Here is a 26,155-nt window from a genome sequence, read left to right as displayed (position 1 = left end):
AATCTGTAATTCATTCTATAATTTTTATTTATCAGAGTAGAGACTATTGATGCTGATTCTGATATCACTGACTTTAGACCAGACATGATTAATGATAAAAAGTGAAGACAAACTTATTTGAGTTTAGAAGCGTCAAACTTTGACTTTAGGTAGAGTGCACCTAGTGAGGAAACTCTCAGTTTGATCCTGCTATGCTAGGGGTGATGTGAAATTAAAGATACACAGTTCACTTGATAACATGTCTTACTGCCTGGCCAATGTAGGTGAAGCCCAAGGTTTTATTACAAGTTTCATAAGTGTCATGAATTGTGCTTTAGGTACCAGTCTCCATCATGGGTAGCTCTAAAATTATTCTAAGTTGTCTATTTCAGTAGGTAGTAAATTCTTTTTTAACACCACTAATTTAAAAAAAAAGATATAAATACTCCTGCTATTTTTTTATAGCAATAATCTAGAGGTCTTACCCGTCGTCCTAATTGGCAACGATTGTACGATGGCGTGATGCATTTTCGTCGCACGATGCGTTTGATCATCCGATCATTTAATCAAATATACCGATCGATCTTTAAGTGCGGAAACCAGCCCAGAGAGAAGATACCGATTGATAATTTAATCAAATATAGCGATCGCTTTTGAGTAACCTAATTGGTCATGCGTCATCGCGCGAGCACCGCAACGCGAGGGAGAGGGTGAACATTGCTTGATCTTTTAGGACACCCCTGTTGGATCATCGTACGACAATTTTCATCACACGACTAAAACACACCTGCCATCATACAATTGTAGCTGATTAGGATGATGCCTAACATATTATGCTAGCAAGTTCAAAAAATCTAACCTTTTCTTAGCAAACTCCAAGAGAGCTGCCTCCAAGCTGAAGTCCAGCTGTTCCACCATGTAAGAAACTATGAGGAATCCTGTTCTATTGAAGCCATGAGTACAGTGCACACCAATTATTTCATTTGGCTTCTGATTCATAAAACTACTTACTATGTGTATGAATTGTCTGAAAATAATTACCCCTTATTATCTTTTGTGCTTGATAAGCAGTGATAGCCTAGTGGTTAAGATGTTCACCTCTTTTTTGGGAGGTTGGGAGTTTGATGACACACACCTATAACTTTTCAGAGTTATGTGCATTTGAAGCAATTAAATATCACTTGCTTTAAAAGTGAACGAAAACATTGTGAAGGAACTTGCATGCCTGAGAGTTCTCCATTATGTTTTCAAAGGTGTGTGGAGTCTCCCCAATCTGCACTTAGCCAGCGAGGCAGACTATGGCCAAATTTTAAGAGACCCATGCCAATTAGTGAGCCAGTGATGGATTGATCATGATGAACCTTGTGCTTCTTCTTTCTTTTTCTTGTATAGTGGAATAATTTTTCTTCCGTGTGAAGCAGGGGAAAGTCACAAAACATATGCAAAAGAGCATTTTTTATTGAGTGTTTGTCTATCTATACATATAGATTATAGACTGACTGACAGGTACTGCACAGCCTACATTGATAGATTTGAAATTGGGAGGGCATATTCCTTGAGTACCAAAGTGTGCCAAAGCTCCTGTCACTTTTTTTGGAGGAGGGAGGGTTTGAAAAATTCTTAGTCTTTAATAACTAAACCTATATAATGCATTATGTTACATTATAAGGCGTAATTTTATAAACACGTTTGTTATAGAGTTAGGGCTGTGGTAATACATATTTATAAATATAATGAAAAATTTATTTTACGCACTGTGTTTGTTGCGCTGAAGGTGTTTCGCCGTGACCACGACATTGCATTTTAACATATTTACAATCCCTCCTCTCTATCTCCGCTTTATCATAGAATCGGGACGTGTTCGTCAGGTCGATCCAGAGGCCAAGCTTTCTCTAAAACCGAATTTACACACGTCAACATCGCGAAGAATTTTTGTCCTGCAAATTGTGTCAAAAAGTTCACTTACCTTAAAACTTTTTACACTGTCAAATAGCATAGTAGGCGTGAAACGATATATATCCTGAACTTTATCATTGTAGCGTGAATCAAGAGGAGTTTTAAACGCTAAAAACTGGTCTGCGAACAGACCCGTGGCTTTCCGTGGACATTTCAACCATCGACTTGGAATAGGGCCTGGATTTCTGTCCGACATGATCACGGCTGTGGCAGAAGTACACAGTTAGTTCATGAATTTAATACTTAATGAATTACAAATATACGGTTATCAAAACAGCTTCATCGTTGGTTAAAAAAATTAGGGAAAATTACAAGAGAATAACAATGACCAACGAATGTCAAATTTCAAGACCACAAATATGTCAAATTGAATTGACGTAACCATAGAGTAAATTTTTATATTGTATTTTTATTTTCAACTAGCTTCACGGCTGTGGATTCTAGTTTTTTTTAAAAATTAGGTAAGAAATATTTATTGTAACTAGCTTTCCGGCTCTCGATTCTAGTTCTTTTGAAACTGGTATGCAAGAAAAAGCGTAATTACTAAATAGCAACACCTCCAAACCTTGCGAAACCAGTAAATTCACTGTCCCTTTCCAGCATTTAATTTATCTCTTTATATGATTATTATTAGATAACCGTGTGGCTAATTGCTATAGGTTTATCTGTCTCTAACTAATACACTTTTTCTTTTTCTACCCAGGCAAGCCATCCAGCCTAATAAGAAGGTCTTATTTTAAGCAACTGGTCGCAGTGTAAACTTTCCACAACTTACCACCATACCACTACAATAATGTTGGGCAGCACTATTGCACAGTACGTTCGTGACAGTGGTAGAAACTTGAAAAACTTGAATCTATCTTGGCCATGAACGTATTATAACTATATACCTCTATGATCTTGGCACTCTTTTTTTCTTTACTTAATATTCTGATGTGAGAAGGAGATAAAGAATTAAGTAAATAATAAGTTGGCGACACTCAATTTTGGTATTTGTCCCAGAGCCAGTCCTGTGTATATTATTATAGTCTTTGGCCAGCCTGCCATTTTGTAAAATAGAAGGGAGATAAAAAATAGTTTTATGGTGTTAAAATTTTACATAAACGCCGTTGCCATTTCTCTAAGGGCTCATAACAAATGTTTAAATGGACGCATCGTCCATTATAACTCAAGTGTCACGGGATGACGAACAATTAAACAACTATGGATCCGATCGAGGTAAAACTAAACCCAGTTACACCTGTTACCTACCTAGTGCCATCAAATTGGAGCGTATAATGTTACCTCGTCGTAAAAGCTGTGTGTTTGTTGATCGTGACCAAATCTTATTAAGTGAATTGTGAAGCGGCTTATCCTTGAATTGTGTGGTCGTGTACCGTGAGAACGGATTACGGAGACGAGGTAAACAATTGGAACGTGTTGCTGCGATAACATACCCAAGCAACCTTGAGAGCCTCGTCTCACCGTCGATCGTACACGGATTACCGCCCGAGCTTCCGCGTGTGGAATAGTGCGAAGTGATGATGTATAATGTTTGTTTTAGGGCCCTCCCCTGGCGGGCAGCATAATGACGGCGATGGAACTCCCGTGTCAGGGTCCACGCCCCTCGGGAGCAAGAAGTCGAGCGGGAGCGGTGGGTTCCTGCGCTCGCTGCTATGCTGCTGGCGCGGCGGGCGCGGCAAGGGCCCGCCCGGCGGGAATGGCACCAGCAGCATCGACGGGCGGGCGTCGCCCCCGCTGCTGGTCATGTCGGACCATTCCCCGCGGCCATTGTTACCACCAGTGAGACACCAGGACATGCATAAAAAGTGTATGGTCATTGATCTCGATGAAACATTAGTACACAGCTCCTTTAAGGTATGTACTTATTGTAATTTGCACTGTATTTATAATGTTGGGAAGTGATATGAAACAATCAGCTGTCAAATATTTCTAACTAGATCTAGACCTTTAGAAGTAGCAGACGAATCAGTGTGGCTCTTGGGCTAGAAAGTTAAGAGACTCTTGCCTAAATGAACAAAATCAATCTTGCCATGGTTGTATATGTCTAGTCCCTATACATTATCATGGTTACTCTGGTCCACCTTTAAATTTCCACATTTCTGATTTGATCATGTAAAAAAAAAAGTATAGCTCTCTCCATCACCCTAAACATACATTGTTCAATTCAAACTAAAAACAAAGTATATTTTTGATACAAAAGCTTCAAACATGTACATTAATGCTTTATTTAAAACATTCATTGATTACATTTACAATGAGAGATGTTTGTATTTGTATCAGAGTGTCAGTTCCTTATCAGTGTATGAATTTATCACTTATCAAGATGTATCAGTCAATGTCATATGCAAATACATAGTTGCTAGTATGTCAATTTAATAAGCTGTTTATGTGTTTTGTAAAAACTTGATATAAATTCAATTATAATTTGCTTTATGAGAGTTACTAAATACCTACACCATTTTGCAATAAAATCTGAAGAAACTATTATGCTCATTTATCAAGAGCCTTGCTAGTAATAGTGGATAGGATTGGGTTAAAATATATTAAAATGTACTGCGATCTAATTAAACTAGACCAGGGTAGGGTATGTAAGACAAGTCAAATATTGTAGATAGATACACAACAGAAGGAATAACATTTCACAAGTAAGTACCTTAGCTTGAGGGAGAGGACTATAGTAGCCACTGGAGTTGCTTATCTGTAGGTATATGTCTGTGGTTTGGACCCTTATGTTATTTTTCTTCATGCCTACCTTTCCACCCACTGCCAATTTTAATATCTTTTATAAGATCAATACAGCATAGAGACTTGAGAAAACATGGGCTAAAAATACTTTGAAGTAAATACCAGGGGAGTAATTTATCTACACAATTATTATAGGGTCTTTCTGTTGTTTGTTTCATTTTCTGATTGATACATTGTGAATGTCGCAATAGTGTTACCTATTAACTGTATAAAGCACACTTTGACTTTTCTTAGACTTATGACACTGTTAAAACGAGACAGCATTTCATTGCTGGCACAAAATTGTCTCCTTCAAACTGAACATATTCTTTGCATAGTCAAAGTACACTTTATACATCTCAACATGTTTAATTCATCCAAGACCTCAGCTCTATTAGAATGTTTGTGCACTAATCAAATACAAATTAAAATACAGGTCATTCTCATTCCACTTAGGAGTTAATAAAATTATTTGTTTTATGTGTCTCACATACCTAAGTCCCACGCGAAGTCTAACACTAACATGTGTATAAGACAATAATTGTATTTATAAAAATAATTGTAGTTACAACAGGTTTTTATAATGAGTGAGATTATACAAGTAATTAAAGTTAATCATCTCTGGACAGAATTATATTCACACATACAGGGATGTTAAATCGGAATTTATTGTTTTTGAAGTTGTGCTGGAGTAGTTTAGTCCAGTTAGTTTTTGCCCAGGCCTTTCTCGAAACCTTTTTTTTTGTATTTTTATTTTGAGAATAAACCGTTAATATAGCTTAAAATAGGTAATACTTTCTTTTATTCTGTTACAAGTTGTTAGACCTTACTCGCAAGCTAACCTAGTGGTATGTGATTATGTAATCTATTGGAACATAAAATCGCTTAGTGGGCGTGGGAGATCTTATAGGTGAAAGAATGATTAAAATCGGTTCAGTAGTTTAGAATTTATTTATTACGATAAACAAGCAAACAAACAAATCTTTGTAATCTGATTGTACAGACTATAGATGTATAGAAATCGTCCAGTTATTAGAGTTCTGTACCTGTAAAAGAAAAACGGAACCCTTATAAGATGATTTTGTTGTTTGTGTGTTTGTCTGTCCGTCTGTCGTGTCTGTCAAAAAAACCTATAAGGTACTTCCCGTTGACCTAAAATTATGTCTTATAGCACAAGTAAAGGAAAAAATCAGAAAACCGTGACTTTGTGGTCATATCACAAATATAATAATTAAAATGTGTTTCAATTTTCGAAATACGAAAGGGCTTAGCCTGTACATTTAAAACAGATTTTTATTTATTTTTATGCATAGTTTTTGATTTATCGTACAAAATGTCGGAAAAAATACCCGAGTACGGAACCCTCGGTGCGCGAGTCTGACTCGCACTTGGCCGCTTTTTAAAGTCTAAGTCAGCTACACATATTCAGGGTCCAGTGTTTGTTTGTCAGCACGCAGATTTGGTTAACACCTTATGTGTCAAGGCTTCAGCCTTGGTCTTGTTTGGATACAACGATCTTTATGTAATGTTTGGATAGGTACACAATTATGAATCAATTCCGGTGATCATTATTAGCTGTATATACATCTGTAAGGTATAGATAATATTGTATTGTATTGGTCTTCATTCAGTTGATAAATTGAAAATATTGAGTACAAACTACAAAGAATCTCGTTGATCATACACACACATTGTATTGTGAAAATTATTTTTTCTTATTTTTATCTCTTTAGTTATTTTTTAACCCCCGACCCAAAAAGAGGGGTGTTAGAAGTTTGACGTGTGTATCTGTGTATCTGTCTGTGGTATCGTAGCGCCTAAACGAATGAATCGATTTTAATTTAGTTTTTTTTTTGTTTGAAAGGTGGCTTGATCAAGAGTGGTCTTAGCTATAATCCAAGAAAATCGGTTCAGCCGTTTGAAAGTTATCAGCTACTTTCTAGTTACTGTAACCTTCACTTGTCGGGGGTGTTATAAATTTTTAATTTACACTTGTTCTTATTTTTATCTCTTTAGTTATTTTTCATCTCCTAAAGCACTCATTCTTCATTTTCATATAGGTACTGTGGATTTAAGTAAGCTAAGTAAATTTGCTAGCGAAAAGGGATGGAAAACTTTTCCCTTTCTCGTCCAAACTAAATAACAGATTTACGCACAGTTAACCACTTGAAAAGTAACAGTAGTAGATTTGATTTTGATACCTTTAGAGGTAGATTTGCCTAAATATTTAGCATTTTAGAAAAGATCTATCTATTTTTAGGGTTCCGTATCTCCAGAATAAAATGGTACTCTTATAGGATCATATACTCATAGATACTTCTAAAATTCCAACTATTTTGATGCATAAAATTGAATTAGGCGGGTAAGCCCCGAGCTACACTGTTGCTCGGCTCGGCTATAAAGTTAACCCGTCAATCAATCTAAGCCGCAGGCCTCATAGAAAGGATACGTATTTCTGTCACAAACTACATTGTTTTCCTTTTCGAACAAAGGCGCAAGACGTGCCGAGAAATTCTAAAGGTATATCGAGCCTATGTCGTATGACTATCAACTATTAACATTAATCGTCGACCTCTATTGTTAGGCTAGTTAAATAGGATCCTTTGAGCCAAGTAAGTAGGTACTAGCTTACAAAGGTTTTCACGGACCTAACTTATTTAACAGTTAAAACATTCGTCAGTGCAAAAACCATGGTTTTGTCGTCAATGTTAACACAAAAGCACAAAATAAGGCGACAGAACTTTGTCACAGCAATATTTCGATGCCGGTAATCTACATTTTAAAGGAATTACTAAGTTTATTATGAGTCATCATTCATCATTATCCACTGAAATTGGCCTGTCAATAGAAGGAAAGCTTGTCCTCTTCCCTTATTTGCGACTCACCCATTTGCGACTTGTGCGAGTTTTGCCTGACACCTCTCTTTTTAACCGACTTCGAAAAAAGGAGGAGGTTCTCAATTCATCGGAATCTTTTTTTTGGACTAAAAATAATAATTGGACACTTGCAGTGACCAAAAACAGTAACACTTGCTTTTTTCCGACAAGGTGGACATAAGTAGTCACATCTTTATTTTTTTCAGTTCCTGTCTGATGTCTAATTGCCCAAGTCATAGAATCTGTTAACTTTTAATTACATGCCACGGGTCGTTTAATGCTAATTCGCGGGTTTTCCGTGGCGTACTGAGTCATTGTCTCATTGCAATGCGCATACCTTTGATTTATTAAACTTAACGCGCTGGTTTCTTTAAACGTATTTTGGTGTCATTATCCTTGTTGTTTTTAAACACTTATTTAGGACAGTAGGTTACTATTGGGAATCTAAAATATCCCCCGCAATATGGGCCAATATGCACGTAGGTACGAACAGTAAGCCAATTATCTCAGTTGACCTGATATTGTTTTTTTGTAGAAGTCCTAATATTATGTTATTTGATGACTGAGACTTGAAAGCATGCATGAAGTTACGTCATAGGCCCTGAATGAGTGATAGACAACGATAATGATGACGGCACCGTAACGCAGATATTTGTTGAATATTTTGTGAAGTGTTGAACTAAATTATGTTCACTGATGGCTTGTGGACGTGGTAATGGAAACGATTCCGTACATCTTAGATTCTAAGCTAACAAATTCGTCTACACTCCATACCATGCTTACAATAATTTGTCTCACCAAAGGTACTGAAGATCGAACTTAAAATTTGTCCCACCTAATGCTATATGTACTAATTTAATTATGGGTTGCAGAAGATACCTAATTGATTTTAGGGGACATAGGGAATATCACACGAAGGTTGGAATGTTAAATTGAATGAAGCCTCGAAAATTAATAAGGTAAAATTATATATTATATATAATTATATATAAAATAAAATAAATTATATAAAAATAAAATAAAATTTTTATATTATATTATAATTAGAGAGTCCTCAGGACAAAATCGCAGTCATCTTAAGTATGGTACTCATGAATTGATAGCATGGATTGCATAACCGTCATTGCCTTTTGTATTATAGCACACCCATTTATTGCAACATTTAGATTGTTTTAGTGCCCAGCTGGCACACCTAAAACCAAATATCTGGGAATTAAATTGAATTGAATTAGACTATTTTTAGTTCCCGATCGACAGATTTATTTGCCAGTATCGTTTTCCATTCCAGCAGTGGACTGGTTAACATGTAACACTAGTTATCTAAAACTATTTGTTGCAAAAAGTGATGCACAGTAGGAGAGTCATTATCTTTTTATTACTCATTTAATTGCTCGTGAGAACTTATATTTTCAAACTATTGTGAATAGTATTCCTACACATTCCTCTCTTTTGCATTTCCAAATGGTTCACTTTTAAATACTCAAGGGAGAAAAAAGTCTCTTAAATAAATGTTAACCTTATACCCTGTCCTCACGAAGTGAAGGCTAGCATTCGCTATTATACTCTCGACAAACCAGAGAATCGATTATGTCTATCATAATCGATTAGTTGTAATCGTAGGTAAGTATCAATCTAAGCGAAACAAATCAGAGGACAAGTGTAAATTAAAAATTTATAACACCCCCGACAAGTGAAGTTACAGTAACTAGAAAAGACCGAAAAGACCTGATAACTTTCAAACGGCTGAACCGATTTTCTTGGACTATTCCGCGCCTACGATCCAAAGTATCAGAGTTTTCCAAAACATCATTTTCAAATAAATAATTATGTATCAAGGCAACGTCCATCTTGACAGCTTGACATTTGTCAATTGACATAATATTATGAACCTAACGGTTATGTAACCTTCTTTTCTACAAGAAAACTAGAAAAGAGCTGATAACTCTTAAACGGTTGCACCAATTTTTTTGGATTATAGCTAAGAACACTATCGATCAAGCCACCTTTCAAACAAAAAAAACTAAATTAAAATCGGTTCATTCGTTTAGGCGCTACGATGCCACAGACAGATACACAGATACACAGACACACAGATACACAGATACACACGTCAAACTTATAACACCCCTCTTTTTGGGTCGGGGGTTAAAAAATGAAATAATTTTTGCAGTCTTGTAATCTTACGCGCTTGACTGTAAAACCTTTTAGAACGAATGGTAAATTGACGATTCAAAAGCACTTGTAAAAGTCTATTTGAATAAAAATCTATTCTATTCTAACGAAAGTTTCAATTCATTTCGCTACAGTTTCAGTTATAACAACACAGTTACTACAGGTACACTCTGCTACAGGCTACAGTTCAGTTATTGTGATTGGTTGAACTCATGGTATTCTTGCTGCAAAAGTACATTTTAGCCAAGCTTCAGTCAGCCAATAAAAGGTGACTGCGACTGTTATATTAGAGCCTCAATAGCTCAACCGGTAAAGGAGTGGACTGAAAACCGAAAGGTCGACGGTTCAAACCCCGCCCGTTGCACTATTGTCGTACCTATTCCTAGCACAAACCTGACGCTTAGTTGGAGGGGAAAGGGGAATATTAGTCATTTAACATGGCTAATATTCTTAAAAAAAATAAAAATTGTAGGTGTCAAACTGCTAGATAGACCCCCAGCAGCTAGCAGAAGAACTAGAAGTGACAATGCTTGCAAAGTGAATAACCACTGTTCCAAATGTCGGTCTAAGTGTCTAAGTGTCTAATGTCCACATTGTCGTATCTTGGTAATATTCCACCGTCCATTTATACAATTGGATCTAAGCCCTCTCATTCCTAGTAATTCTTATTGCAACATATTAGTTAGAAACTTACTTTGTTGCAAATTTTAATTGTTAAATTTATTTTACAGCCCATAAACAACGCAGACTTCGTAGTGCCAGTGGAGATAGACGGCGCAGTGCACCAAGTGTACGTGCTGAAGCGACCGCACGTGGACGAGTTCCTGCGGCGCTGCGGCGAACTGTACGAGTGCGTGCTGTTCACGGCCTCGCTCGCCAAATACGCGGACCCCGTCGCTGATTTATTAGACAGGTAATTATATAGAATGCGAATTTGTAGTGCCAGTGGTGACCGACGGTGCGGTACACCAGGTGTACGTGCGGAAGTGATCGCACGTGGACGAGTTTCTGCGGTGCCGTGGCGAACTATACGAGTGCGTGCTGTCCACGGACTCGCTCGCCAAGTACGCGGACACGGTCATTGATCTTGTAGGTAGGTAATTATATAAAACGCAGACTTCGTAGTGCCAGTGGAGATCGACGGTGCGGTACGCCAGGTGTACGTGCGGAAGTGATCGCACGTGGACGAGTTCCTGCGGTGCTGTGGCGAACTATACGAGTGCGTACTGTTCACGGCCTCGCTCCCCAAATACGTGGACCCCGTCGCTAATCTTTTATGCAGATAATAATTATTACTGTTCACTGCCTCGCTCCCCAAATTCGCGGTTCGCGGACAGGTGCTTGCATTATTTTGAATGGGAGTCGTCGTTTTGTAGTATCTTAAAGAAAAATCTAGCAAATTTCCGTGATTGTAAATACGTGTCGAAAAGAAACCCAGGGCAGTAGAACGTGCGCTGAAATTTCTTTGGCTTTTTATCCGCGGAGATATGGCGCTCGCCTATTTAAAAACGTCAAATTGCAGCAGAATTCTGTTACATTTACCCTTTTTTTCCGCTGGTAAAAATGCAATTACGCATCCCGCTCGAAAGCAGGTATGTGGGGCTCACTAGCAATGCATTTGATGCTGCATAATATAGCATACCCACTAAAAAACCCAGCGGTGCTGTCCACGTCAGGTTAGAGGCGTCTCAGGATTGTTACATTTACCCAGGGTTACTAGTAGGTATGCTCTAGATCATTCATTTGACGATTCATTCGCTTGTTTGTGAATTTTAAAAATTCATTAGTGTGATATTAAAAGAATTCACTGAGATCGATTACGGCACAGGCTTGAAGAGGATTGCGAACAACTCGCGTAGCCACTACAGTACGAACTTGATCTTTACATTCGAAAAATACGACCAAAAATAATTCTGAAACTGAATCTCATCTGAAGAGTTCGTGTTCCAGCCGTAAAATCTATAGCCTTTGCATAAAAATACTTGACATTTCAAACATCGTAATAATAAAGATTTGCAAAGATTCAATTTGCAATGTATTTAGTCAGTCATTATAAATTATAAATATTCCAAATACGACAAACGTAAGCTTATAAGTTAGACATTAAAATAATGGGTTGAGAAAATGAACAACAAATAAATCTTGAGACTAAAAGGCTGCTGGCTAAGCGTCAAGTGTGCTTTGTTCTTCACACTTGGCGTTAAGAATGTGGGCCTCTTGTTGAAGGGTTGTGAGAACTAATGGACCAATAAATCCGTATTGGAATTAAAGCGGCGATTTGAAAGCCGCAGATGCTTGTATGTGGTGCATTGAACGCCTAATTGTTTGAATTGGGGGACGTGCTATAATGGAATGAATTTGGCTGCCGAAAATTGAAGATTGCTTATAGTCGTCAAATTAAACAGGGGCGTTTTACAGCCACGTTTTCCTTGTGTGCCAATAAAATTTAAAGAAATAATTGGTGTTTTTAACCCCTGACCCAAAAAGAGGTGTGTTATGAGTTTGACGTGTGTATCTGTGTATCTGTCTGTGGCACCGTAGCGCCTAAACTAATGAACCGATTTTAATTTGGTTTTTTTTTTGTTTGAAAGGTGGCTTGATCGAGAGTGTTCTTAGCTATAATCCAAGAAAATCGGTTCAGCCGTTTGAAAGTTATCAGCTCTTTTCTAGTTACTGTAACTTTCACTTGTCGGGGATGTTATAAATTTTTAATTTACACTTGTGTATGCCTTGGTTTTAATTTGTGTTCTGTGCTGTGACTTATCTATATTACCTATCTATAAATATTATAAAGAGGTAAAGTTTGTAAGTTTTGAAAATTCTTTCACCGGTAGACAGCTACATTATTCCTGAGTGACATAGGCCATAATTTATTTTCAAAAAAATTAGAGATCCGTCCTAAAATTGTAATTTGCTACCAGTGCAAAGCCCGGACGGCTCGGTACTAAATGATATAATTACCTATTGAATTGTTTGCATTGTTACTCAATCGATTACAATATCGACTGCAAACTGGCAACCGGTACCATCTTAATTTTAACAACTTAACAGGTTGATGAAAAATATTTTTCCCTGGATTGTGTTTGTATACACTTGGCATGTGGCAGTTGCAGGTTAAGCCTCGCTATAAACTCTGCCACATGCCAAGTGGCCATTCAAATTTTTGTTTCAAGTTAGATAAATGTCTTCAACTGTGACACTGGTCTGTGTAGTACAAAATAGTATTTTACTTAAAGTAAAATGGTCAAAAAAACTGTTCAGCGTTAATTGCTGCCGCCATTACAAGATGAAAATCCATAACTTTTTGTACATGTAGCGAATTCCTTGAGCGATTGTTCGTTGTACGTTAAAAATAGCTTTTGCGTAAATCAATACTCGACGCTAATAATAGTAACGATATTCTATGCCATCACTTTTATAGTGCGACTAGATGATACGACGTTAAAAAACCGGCCAAGTGCGAGTCAGTCAGCGAGGGTTCCGTACTCTCGTAATTTTTCTGATAAATCATTTTGCACGATAAATCAAAAAGTATAAAGCATAAAAAATAAATAAAAATCTGTTTTAGAATATACAGGTAGAACCCTTTCGCATGATAGCCCACTTGGTATATATAGTTCTTACTTTGAAAATTGAATCACATTTTAATTTTTTTTAATGATGTAACCACACATTCACGGTTTTCGGATTTATTCCTTTACTTGTGCTATAAGACCTACCTACCTGCCAAATTTCATGATTCTAGGTCAACGGGAAATACTCTATTTTCTAGACGGATACGACGGACGGACGGATGGACAGACAGACAGACAGACAAACAACAAAGTGATCCTAAAAGAGTTCCGTTTTTCCTTTTGAGTTACGGAACCCTAAAAATCGCATCTGCTTTTTCAGATGGGGCGTTTTCCGTGCGCGATTGTTTCGCGACAGCTGCGTGTTCCACCGCGGCAACTACGTGAAGGACCTCAACAGTCTCGGCCGCGACCTGCGCCGCGTCGTCATCGTCGACAACTCGCCCGCCTCCTACATATTCCACCCGGATAATGCTGTGAGTAGTTCCGTCCTATGTCACACTAATGTCACGCGACAAAGCTGCGCATTCCACGCGGCAACCACGTGAGAGACCTCGATAGCCTCGGCCGCGACAAGAGCCGTGTCATCATCGTCGACATATTGAAATGTGTGAAATGAACGGGTGAAATATGTAGGACGAGTTCACCCGGATAATGCTGTGAGTTGTCCTGTTCTATGTGACTTACGAGTATGTCACACTAGTGTCAACTTCGCCAACCACACCGCGGCAACTGCGTGTAACTTTCAGTCGGGAACCTTTTTCGGTTAAAGTTCATAAGTTTAGTTCCAGTTGGAAGTCAATAGATTATTATTGACTTCAATGCCAATTTCATGCGCCCATCCTAGATAATCTACTTACTTTCGAACCAATTTCACTCCCGGACTATCCTAAGTCAATTTTGTTCATTCGATGATCCAATTAATTTCCAAGAATTCGTCAATATTGTTAGTGTTAGTGTGTTTTTTTAAACCGTTACTGTACACAGTGTTAAAATGATTGGTGTACATTTCCAGGTACCTGTGGCGTCATGGTTCGACGACATGACAGACTCAGAACTGTTGGACTTAATACCGTTTTTCGAGAAACTGAGCAAGGTGGACAGTGTGTACACAGTGTTGCGCAACTCCAACCACCCCTACAACCCCACACAACACAACAATAGCTCCCCGCCCACATAGCCGCGGCCGAGCCGAGCGCACGAGCGCGTGCGCTACGTGCGCTGCGTGCGCTACGTGAGCGTGCCGGCGAGCGAACCCGCGCCGCGCGACCAAGTGTTCCGCGAACCCGCGCCGCGCGAGCAAGTGTTCCGCGAGCACGTGGTGCGCGAGCACGTGATCCGCGAGCACGTGGTCCGCGAGTACGTGCTGCGCGAGAGCCGCGTGGGGCTGGAGGTGGCCCGCGCTGCGCCGCGCCCGCTCACCCTGCTCGAGACGCTCATCAAGAAAGGGGCGAACTTCGTCTTAAGTGCCAATTTTGCCTTCTGGTTAGTAAGGACGTTATTTGTACCTATTTTACATTTTAGGTATTTCCTAGTACGTAAGTGGTCTGTGTAGATGTATGCGAACTTTTTTATTTAACCCGACTTCTAATCATAGGCCTGACTGTGGTATCAAGACGGAATTTTTGAGATACAATATGTACGCAAAGATTTCGACTTTTCAGAATGTTACCAGTAAATATTCCGAAATTTTTTAACGATTGACGATTTATTTGACAAACTTATATTTATTTTATTATCGATTACTTGTTTTCTAACTTACTTTTGCCTCAAAGTATAGTTGATATCGGTACCTACTGTAGTCGTCAAAGCTGTAGTAGCAAGGTACCGTGGCCCCAGACCTCCCTAGTAACGTCTGCTTTTCGCTAAGCTTCCGTCACTAGCGATGTGCGTCTAGTTATCCGATAATTTCGCAATTAACAGTAAAAACATTACGATTCGATGTTTTGTAAACGATTTAAGCGAAATCGATTTCAACTTTTTTATATCGTGCTTGGGAACAAATATAAGTAAGTTAAGGTATTGCAGAGATCGCCCATTTCAGATTAGGGGCATTTCGAGTTTTACGTAAGCATAAGAAATAATGAAAAAATTACTGATTTCCCAAATAATAAAACCCTTCTTCCTGTACTTCCTTGTCAGTATCAATCGCTAATTCTGTACTTTCCCTTTTACCTTAATTTTGATGACAGAGGAGCAGTGATTTCCCTTATTTCGTCACCAAAAATAAGGGAACCCCCTCCACCCTGAAGTATGTTTACATAATACTTGAAAGGTACCTCACTCTGCTATATGGGAATTGTTCGTCTTGGTTTGCTTTGTTCTAAATAAATAAACTAAAAAAATCTATAGACTCGATGTAATCACGAATTTTTGCGATTCGGCTGTTATTTACACGTAAGTTTTACGCAGCCGTACTCTAGTGTATATATTATAATATTTTTATCGTGTATTTGTAAGCAGGTAATATGGTAGGCACTTATGGCACTCCCACATCAGTGCGAGATTCCGGTACGGATTTTCACTGTCAGCTGGGTATAAACCATTTTCGCGAATTCGTAGAACTTTGTACTTTTGAATAGCTCGCATTGATTCATTTTCTGCGCACACTACGCTAATTCCTGCGCCGCGCAGTTTTTGCGCATAGACCCACACTGCTCAGAACAGTTCTAACTCTTTCAAAGCACTAGATTATATGTGAGCTGAGTGCTACAGGTTTGCGAAAATAGTGTATATGTAGCTAAAGATGAATAAGGATTCACTGAAGCGTAGATGATATTGTGTATGGTCGACCAATCAGATTTTTTTGAGATGACGTGACAATTTTATCACGTCATCTTTTAATAATCTGGTTGGTCGACACACGATATGAGTCCGCTCTTCGCCGCTTCACTGAACGAGTTCCACATACGACCGTGCCGAGTTAGGAACATTGTCAAGCTTGGGTCGAAAAAATCGCTTCTCTTACTGCGGTAAGACCGATCGGAATTCGTAGAGGAATTTGTTCATATAAAGGTCGATATTTCGGTCGGAATTTTCACTTGTTTGGGAGACAGCGGTAAATATTCGGTCAACTTATGATGTACATAAAGTATTAAATAAGAGTTAAGGATCATAACGGCTGAATTATTCTAGCACTTTAGATTGTATAGGATCGTACGATCTAAAGCCAGTGTTACAATACACACAGATAATGTGTAAGTTACAAACTTAATTGAACAAAATATGCTTTTTTTCCTTTTTAACTCGACAAAATGGACAGCTGAACCTACATTAAAGTATGTTTGATTTAATTATGACTTAAAAAATGATAATTATTTATTTATAACAAACAAAACAGTTTATGAGATATTATTAAGAATTTTATTATGTTAAACAAACTAAATGTACAGAAAGAAATAGGGGAATAAAACAATACAATTGTTTCTATTAATCTAAATGCAAATTAGGTTCTTTACGTGCTTTTGACTTAGCTTTTCACTTTTAAGATTATATGGGGTTTTCATAAAATTATTAAAGGGTTAGTTATTATTGAAAAATAAAACTATAGGTGATAGGGAATAAGTTAATTATTATCTTTGGTGTGACATAATGTTGATGTAAGCACAGAAAATTTTAAGAAATATATTTTATATGTGACTTAATATTATAATGACTAATGAATTAAAATTAATTGTCATATACGTATTTCAGTGGTATGCCATATTTCATCGATTGTTTTTTTTTGTTGTCTACAGTGTAACATTAGCTTTAGATTGAGGTCTGTGCACATAAGCGTCGATGTGATCAGTTTTACATTATCATAATGTATGCATATTGTACAGTGTTGTACATACCTTTTATTTGCGAGAAACGTTATGAAGTTATTCATAAATGAAATTAATTTTTAAACGCTTTAATGACAATAAACGAGTCAATCGGGTCTATGTCGTAGAAGCTTTTTAAAATAATAATGCAAATACTTAATTCAAATTGTGTTGCTAATGTCTGTACTCGGCTTAATAATACTGGCTATATACAGTATGATGATTTTAACTACGTATTTAAGAAAATATTCAAAACGATGGATTTGATCAACCAACCAAATTAAATGACGATATTTTTATAATTATATTGATTATATTGGCACCGATTCTGTTGTCTTCCTCTAAACTAAATTTAGAGTATCTGCTCTGCATCTTCCTCCTTTTAGTATTGTTGAAAAGGGACGGAACATAAATTTTACATTTAAAGACTCTAAATTTTAGTGCAAGCTATAAATTTAAACAATAGGCTCGCGACTGGTCGCTAAGGTCACGAGGTTTGACAGCTCTAAATTAAATTTAGAACTGTCAAGATGTGCCTGTCCTTTTCATATTACAGTAGTAAGAAGAGGATGCGAATACTCTAAAATTTAGTTGCCAACAGAATCAGTACCATTGATTGTTTTTCAATTCACGTTGAAAGTTAGTATTTTGCAGCACAAGATGTTATATGATTTGAATCGTCTCAGTATTACCTAGTTTTGTAGAGAGATTGATGCCATTTTACATAAATATTTAATAGATTATCCACTAAATATAAAAATTTTCATATTTTTGCATCGTGGCGCGAATTGATAGGTTCTATTGTTACACAAGATTTATAACACTGTAATTGAAGTTCTGTTTTAAAATCAATCCTTTGATTAATATATAAATTGCCCCTATTCATAAATAACAAACCTACAAAATCCAAGTCATATATTTTAAATTCCATCGCTCAAATACTGGAGGATGTGACTTGTGGGTAATTTTGAACTAAAATGACAGGTCTAAATGTATTGCTACCCCTTTCATAATGCTTCCTGCGAAAAAGGATCGCGCTAGATTTACACCTATTTTCGTTTGTACACATACAAAAGAATCAGTGACAATTTACATCAACGGCAAAGTTACGAATCTAATAAGTATAAAATATCCATCATCGTCATCATCATCACGGTTCGACTCTCAGAATAAGAAGGGTTTAGGCCAACAGTCTGCCACGCTGGCCCAATGCGGATTGGTAGATTTACATAACTACTAGATGATGCCCGCGACTTCGTCCGCGTGGATTTAGGATTTTAAAAATCTCGTGGGACCTCTTTGATTTTCTAGGATAAAATCCTAGATTCAAGTCAAGTCAAGTCAAGATTCAGCTTTCCCTGGGATGTAAGCTAACTCTGTACTAAACTACATCAAAATCTTAAACTATTGAGCTGTGAAAAGATAGCAGACAGATAGACACACTTTCGCGTTTATAATATTAGTATGGATTTAAATAGTAGATTCGCAACGTTACCATGATGTGTTTAAATACTAAATAAAAGTGTGTTTCTGGGATCGTAGAAGTCATTTTTTTAAAAATCACTAACTTGTGTAAACCTTCATTAATGATTATAGAGTTTTTTTGAAAAGAAACGAAATTATACGAATACATTATTAAATAAATATTAGGGGAAAAACTAAGTGGTGCTTTCAGTATTAGTTGGATAAGCAACTCGAAATTTTACTGAACAAATTGTAGCACTATGTGAACGCACATTCTTTTCTTTGTTGGCAATTTTTCTTAAAGTGCTGAGGTCAATAACTTTTGGGTGTAGCCTTCTTTGTTCTAAAATATGATAATTCTTAGAGTAAAAATATGATAGAGATGTACTGAACGTGTCTGACAGATCGTGCTTCGCCAGTTTAAATGATTTGAAATAGTAATAAATAAATAAAAAATGATCCCTATCCCTATAAAATTTAGTTTCCTATACTATTTAGAGATTATCTAAATAGTTTAGGAAATAAACTTAAATAATTTTAAAATATAACTAATAAAAATTAGTTGGTGTAATCTTTACGCACGTTTGAAGTGAAACTTCTTTGGCGTGCCATATATTGCGATTAAATTAAAAATAAATGTCATGTTAGTATTAAATAGCTTTGAAAATGAGTCATAGTAAGGAAAAATGGAGCTTTTAGTCTATGACAGCAAATAAAAGATGGCAGCCTCAAAACAGCAGTTCTGTTTAGTGGCCATTTCAAAGTGATGGAAGTAACGTTAACATTACGTACTTCCCTCCAAAAAAATATCTGAGTTACTCTCAAGTCGTGGCTAAATTAAAATTTTTATTTTATTTTATTTAATTACACTTTTACAACTACTTTGGAATAGTCAAATGCATCTATTACTACACTGAAGAAGTTTGTACTTCGAAAGAAATCACAAAACTTAACTAACTTGAAAAGGCTGAATATACTGCCGTCTTTTTCTGCAGCCAACAGAGTCTATTATTAGTCACGTGAGTTTATGTTTTGCTTACAAGCGAAAGAGCATCTCATAGTATTTTTTTGGCCCAGTACATCTCTAAAATAATGATGGCAAATGGCAGCCTATTTATTGTTTGTTCTTGATTGCTAAGCAAATATTCGGTTTATTGTTTTATTTCAACACCTATTTTATATTATTGTTTTGGTAGTGGGCGTGTAAATAAGATTTTATTGACTAACTTAAAAACCTTGCAAGTGTAAAACTTGAGTTTGATTATAATTTGGACACAATATTTCGATTTTACACTTTGTTATTTAGTGACTATCGATGTGTGTATATATACCCTTATACATATTTTATTTTTAGGTATACACTATCGCTAGTATTGTAACCTTGTCCTTATGTTAATGATGCTCTGACATAATATATTATCTGCGATCATAAGTAATGCCATAATGAATGTCAAACGGTCAACGAACCGCAGAAACGTTTCTGATTGGTCCGCGATCACGTGATATTCACAATTAGCCAATAATAATCGTCGTCATTTCATTGACGAACCAGCCGTCCCACTCATATCGTGTAATCGTATTAAATCACTTATTAATTTCTAAAGTTCATTAACAATTGCATTTATACTTGTGCGTATAATCTAACATCATTTCAGCTTTAAATCGCATGTAAATAACATAATAACTATTATTATTGTATATTAATTAATCTTATTAAAACCTTATTGTTTCTTTCATTGTATCATAAACATTGGATAAACTATGTTATAAACACGATTTACCAAATACCATGTTTTGGTGTGTGATTTGAAAAAATCGTGTATATTTTTATAATATTAAGAATAGTTATGATAAAAAATTGTTGGAAAGCTGTAGCGATAAAAAGTTAGAAAAAATGATTGTCGTTTTTTAATGAGCCTCACTCACTATGACCGATAAAGGGGTACCAACCCCCCTTCCAAGATCAACAGCTACGACCCTGCTTAAATTAAAATGTAAACATATCCACTAAAAATATTGAAATGCAAAGACAATATAAGGAGGTCTTTTTAAGAGCTTACATTTAATTAAAAATGTCACCGTATAAAAAAGCGCAAAAGTGTAAATGTAGTTAGTTCGTTTTGTGTGGACTATTCATTACCCATAGACCACGGTAGAGCATTTATTTTGTAAGCATTAACACATAGTAGTAGGATGTTATAGTAATATATACGTTGATTTCTCTAGTTTTTAAGTACTCTGTTGTTCATAAAAAATCTGTATGATACCTATTTAACGGAATATTTGAACTTGAACACAATTTTTTAAATTATATTTCCTGTGAATTGCAACATTATGTACACTTATTATGTTATGCATTTAGAATAGCCAGTCAAAACTAAATAAAGAGTAAGGTTCTTTATACACTATCCAATCTGAATCCGATTTGATGAAAGATGAAATTTTCGATCGGAAGTAACCATAAGTACCATTAATTGTATGAGGGGTTACACACAAGATACGAATTTCGGTCTTCCGAAACCGTAAAACGATCGAGGATTCGGATCGGATTGGATGCAGTGTGTACAAAGACCCTTAATTCCAAAAAGTATCGAGTCTCAAACGTGTTTGTAATTTGTTACTTAACAGCCTTATGTGTAAGATTAGCAAACGCGTTTTTGGAGTTGGGGTTAATATTATGTCATATTGAGCTGTCAAATCGCGGTTTTGCGATATTTAAAATCCAGTGATAAGTTTTACTTGATAACAGATATTCAAGGTTCTCTAAAAAAATAACATGGCTGTTTATTCTAATTGTATGACATTATGAAATCAGCACCGAAAATCGTCCATTCTTATTAGGAATTTAATTGTTAATTTTGATATAAATAAAAAATAAAAATTATTAATGCATGCAATAAAATTAAATTGATATTTTTTCCTAATTGTATCATAAGTGTAAATTAAATTACGTTTCTAACATTATTCGAGAATTCATTGTTATATAATTGATTTGCGAATGTTTTTTTATATATTTGTAATTTAATATTAGTAGTAAGGTATGTGAAATAGTGATTTTTAACGCAATAATTATGGTTTTTGTGTTTGATATATTAGCTAACTCCTTTAAGCGTACCCAGATTATCCTACCCGATATCATGACACGTAAAATGAATAAATTATTGATAATACGGGTTAGATAACGATAACGGTATCGGGAACGATACCGATAACGTTATTTATACCGGTTAAATACTTCATACAGTTTCAAGTCTCGACATCGGTTCGGATAATGTGGAAACGTTTCAGAGCGGTACGGAACTCGATTTTGTCCCGGTGCTTTTTTATAACCTAATGGTAGCCATATTCTAGTGTGAGAGAAAAGCCATCAAACCCATTATTAGGTACAAGGGTATAGTTACTAATTAAATTCCAATCTCGGATCGTACAATGTTTAGGCTGAGCGTTTTTCGATATGCGTAGGTATTTTTAATGAAGTTATTTAATCTTGTAATGATAAAAACGAAAACATTCTAGAATAAGAATTTATTTTACATGTTAAAATCTTATTTTAATTAAATTACGTATCCACTGCTGCGCAATAGCCCTGCTGATATGATAACGTTGTGCAATTAATGTACAGTACCGTAGTTTGAGGTGGGTTGTAGCCCCCCTTTTTAGACTCAATCATTTATCTGTGAAATACGGTAGTGGAACTTCGAGAGACGCTCAGTTGAAATATCTGCAGTTTTTTATGTCATTCATATATTTCACAATTCAATTTTTAAAACCTTATCCTTACGTGCTAAAATAGTCGAGTTCTGTGTTACTTCCCAAGTTTTTAGTTTGCTTGTAAACAAAGTACAAATCAGTAAATAGTATGGCAGTGGTTAATGAACAAAAATACTTTTAATATAATATTTGTTTATTATAGTGTAAGATTTCTCTTATGCCGTGCACGCATCTTTGAAATTGCAGTATAACTAATATAAATAGAAGACTATTTTTTAGAAAAACATATTTGCGTATATTGTTTTGCGTGGTTTCCATACTCCATTTTACGACGATCATGTTGGAAACAATTTTTTTTCCATTAATAGGAATAGGTCACCCTGTCGAAACTTCGCAAATACGTAATAAAGAAGCTGAGATCAATAGCGTATGCTATGACTTTACTTAAAGCGAGACAGATTTATGTCAGAACTCAGAACTTAACTAAGCAAAGTCAAAGTGAACTCAATAGCTCTCAGGCTGAGATCTATAAAGTGCACTTTAACTCGGCTTAGACTTAAGACACTCTTGAAACGAGGCAGCATGATACCGCTGGCATAAATCTGTCTCGTTTAACTGAAACTCACTTAACGCTTTGTCGTATGTATAAAGTTAGTTCACTATTTGTACATGTTATACTGCCGGACAAAATGGCTGCTCTCCAAATGTTTCTTACCTCTATTTAGTAACGAATGTTTGGGAAACACTCGAGTTTTACACATATTAACTAACAATAGCTACCCACCTACATCACTGCCTTGTTGACCCCCTGTATTTCACCCGCGGCTAAAGAAGCTAAGCTAGTAATTACTTAGTTTGATTTGCTTTACAATGATATTTTTTATACTTTTATTTCCGCGAGTGCAGTGTCACAAAATAGAGAGGTCAGTGAACGAAAAATCATGGAAACCGCGTTTCTAACGATTGCCATTCAAAAATAGGGGCCACAAACTCACGTTTTAAATACGTAACTTCAACCAAAGCCTCTTGAATCATGATTGGTTCGCAATGTGTCATGCGAAATGAACCGCTGTCGTGATTGGCCGATTCAGAGTGACAGTTAGGGAGCTAGAATCGAACTGAAAATGCGTTCGGTGGAGTATATAAATATGCACCACTCACCACCTTAGATTTTGTTATCTATAATGGAGCGTACGGAATATTTCTATGCTTGGTCGTTCACTGAGATAGCTACAATTCGCGTGATTTTACTTGGTCGACCCGAATAATAAACTAGTGCTTAACAAACGATTGAGAAATCGATATCGAGCATCCTTAGAGATTCAGCTAGTCGAGATTAATTTCTGGCCGGTCAATTGAGATCGCTCACAAGGTCCGTTCAATACTACGCGCGATAAAAGGCGTACTCACAAATGAAATGGTGCGACAACAAAGTTGACTAAAAGCCAGCTAAATGTCGGCTCCGTTGAGTAGGCTGAGCTCCAAGTCGCAGATGTGTGAGTGCGCCTCAACTCGGCCGATTATTTTTTTAAATGTCGGCTGAGTTGAGTTGGCTGAGTTCCAAGTCTCAGATGTGTGAGTTCGCCTGTTATGCAACTTTTTATGGAGTGTAAAAAGAGGTAGCTAAACTAAATAAATAGCACCGCCTAACTTCTTTAGCCATGATATTGCAAACACGCCTTGAGTGTAAGTTTTTGAATTATCTCGTCATTGAAATGTGTTGATCTGCCGATTTGTATTGATGGCAAGATTTTGCCATCCATACAAATCGCCAAAGTTCAGATTTTTGATGTACTGATCATCCACAAAGAACAACATTTTACTACGACCCAACATTTTCGATCCAACGTTTATCATCATCGCAATATATAGGGATGTTGTATTGACATAATTTCGTTCCAGTGACAAGTTTAGTGTATATCTATAAAAAATTACACTCTAGGCTTTGCAATATCAGTTAAATAGTCATTATTAGGTACATGAAGGTTGTAAATTATAAAAATTATTATCGACACCAATTTATGAAATAAATCTAATTTTATGGAATTTAATCGCAGTGTATTGTTTTTGTCTATCCCGTATTTTACTAGAAATTGTGTTAATTTTAACTTAATCCGTAATTGTCCAAGATCCTGGGGCCGCCAGAGGTTACTTATTTTTTGAGAAACAAAATGTGTGGGATAGAGTAGTGTTGGTATGTACTTTTAACATATATATATTTGCTAGGACTTCGTCTGTGTTGGTGTTAGCTGGCTGGCGTGCTCTGCCTTTTTCAAACACCTTACACAAGGTCTTTGGCCTTTTTGGAGTGTTTTTTTTTTTTAAACTGACTGGAAAGCGCTCTGAGGGGGTGCCGTGCGTGTGTCGGCGAGCGCCGGCACAGACGGGATCCATACTTGTATAGTTTAACTAACTTGTTACAAATAACTACAAACTTGACTTTGGCTAATCTTTGTAAGGCCAGACGAGAGAGAGAAAAAAAAAGATTACTCACTTTTCTACTCTCACTTAAAAGTACACACTAACACTAATCTTTTCCGGTTGTCCTTTTGAGGTACGGAACTCTAAAAAACCTTCAGAAATACAATAATTTTGTAAAAAGAACAAGAATAAGTTTGAGATGGTGATGGCCTTCATATGGTCGTAGCCAGTAAGCAAAGGTTGCAATACGCGTAGCACTTGGGGGTTGTTTACTTCTCACCATTCAATGAAATTTTCATCGAATTTTTCTTAATAGCAGCATAGGTCAAAGACATTTTTGTTTGTAATTTTTATAATTTTTATCTGTACCCAATAACTTGATATCTGATGTTATTCGCAATAACTACTTGTATTTTTCAAACTATTCATTTTATTGAATTTTCAACATTATTTTAAAGGCATCTTTTCTACTAGGTATTTATTAAAATAAATGATTTTATAATCCGACATGCTTGACAGAAGATATTTTCCCAATTTCGTAGCAAAATGAAAAAGTACTAAAATCGTGCAATATTGATACACGGCCGCTATATCAGCAAGAGGTGCAAAAGCTGTCTTAGCCATAGAAGTCGGTCGCATCGGGCGCATTTCAGAGCCTATATCTGCTGATATCATCAAAACTTCTTCAGTGCGCTGGATGCGGCCGACTCGTGCATTTGCATCCCTCGTAAACGACAATGCCTTGCCTGCGGCTCGTGTCGTGGTCCAGTCGTCTCGTAATATTATCGAGATTATCTTATGTGTTTAAATTATAGTTGTGAAAAAGATTTTGACTTCATTATCATTTGTTATATTTGATTGCTTCTTAATGAAAATACAATAAATAGGTGTCGGCATTGTAGATATATTGTACAGCATTCTCAGAGGACTTGTCGTGTTATTTTAAAGAACTATTAACTGAATTTCAAAACATATTGAAGTCCAGAATGTAAGTTTGAACCATAGACTAGACGAAAGTGATAAATTAAAGTCATTGATGTGGCATAGACTCACTCCCACGCACTTCTTTTACTTTGGATCCTTTTACGGCTCTTTTTCCTCTGTAGTTCAAACTTATGTGGCGCGTGAGAAGTCATTTTTTACGCATTATACCAAACTAATAGATTACGGATATGAAATTTTTTAGTGCAATTTCATCTGCAATCTCTTAAGATAACATGCAAAACTAAAAAATAACGCGATAAGACCTCCTTATTTTTACCTATCAGAGATTAGGCAATTAAGAGGACGATTATTATAAAACTATTTATGAAATGCAATAGCAAGGAAATAGGAACGAATCGCTAGCAATGGGTAACATTTACCCGAGACGAAATTTATATAGTGGTGTACATTTTTGATATGATGTTGTACAAAAGAGACATTTGGTATGTTATTTTATAGGAATGAATAAATAGCCTTAATAAACAAA

At 36.2% G+C, this 26,155-nt stretch overlaps 2 protein-coding genes and 1 long non-coding RNA gene across 4 annotated transcripts in view; 2 read left to right on the top strand and 1 right to left on the bottom strand.

Moving 5' to 3' along the window:
• Positions 1 to 2,276, bottom strand: part of LOC123867912 (mRNA-capping enzyme) — a 10,042-nt gene extending 7,766 nt beyond the window's left edge. For both annotated transcript variants that reach the window (XM_045910248.1, XM_045910249.1), the window contains exons 1-3: positions 1,946 to 2,276; positions 1,735 to 1,871; positions 839 to 1,006 (exon numbers count right to left, since the gene is read on the bottom strand). In XM_045910248.1, coding sequence (XP_045766204.1) covers positions 839 to 1,006; positions 1,735 to 1,871; positions 1,946 to 2,131 — 491 coding nt within the window. In that variant the 5' untranslated portion in view covers positions 2,132 to 2,276. The remainder of the gene's footprint in view (positions 1 to 838; positions 1,007 to 1,734; positions 1,872 to 1,945) is intronic.
• The window catches only part of LOC123867962, a 27,266-nt gene extending 1,111 nt beyond the window's left edge, over positions 1 to 26,155 (top strand). Inside the window, exons 2-3 of the long non-coding RNA XR_006796543.1 lie at positions 1,131 to 1,134; positions 21,302 to 26,155. This is a non-coding gene — a long non-coding RNA (uncharacterized LOC123867962). The remainder of the gene's footprint in view (positions 1 to 1,130; positions 1,135 to 21,301) is intronic.
• On the top strand, positions 2,976 to 17,551 carry LOC123867943 (carboxy-terminal domain RNA polymerase II polypeptide A small phosphatase 1). Its single transcript, XM_045910272.1, has 5 exons — positions 2,976 to 3,153; positions 3,479 to 3,792; positions 10,442 to 10,623; positions 13,605 to 13,758; positions 14,298 to 17,551. Exons 1-5 carry the CDS (start codon positions 3,081 to 3,083, stop codon positions 14,460 to 14,462), a joined length of 888 nt encoding a protein of 295 aa, XP_045766228.1. The 5' UTR covers positions 2,976 to 3,080; the 3' UTR covers positions 14,463 to 17,551.

The sequence above is a fragment of the Maniola jurtina genome, chromosome 1 (genome assembly GCF_905333055.1).
Source record: "Maniola jurtina chromosome 1, ilManJurt1.1, whole genome shotgun sequence".
In the NCBI taxonomy this organism is placed as follows: domain Eukaryota; kingdom Metazoa; phylum Arthropoda; class Insecta; order Lepidoptera; family Nymphalidae; genus Maniola; species Maniola jurtina.
The sequence above is the reverse complement of the archived record's forward strand: the minus strand, read 5'-3'. Positions and strand labels throughout refer to the sequence as shown.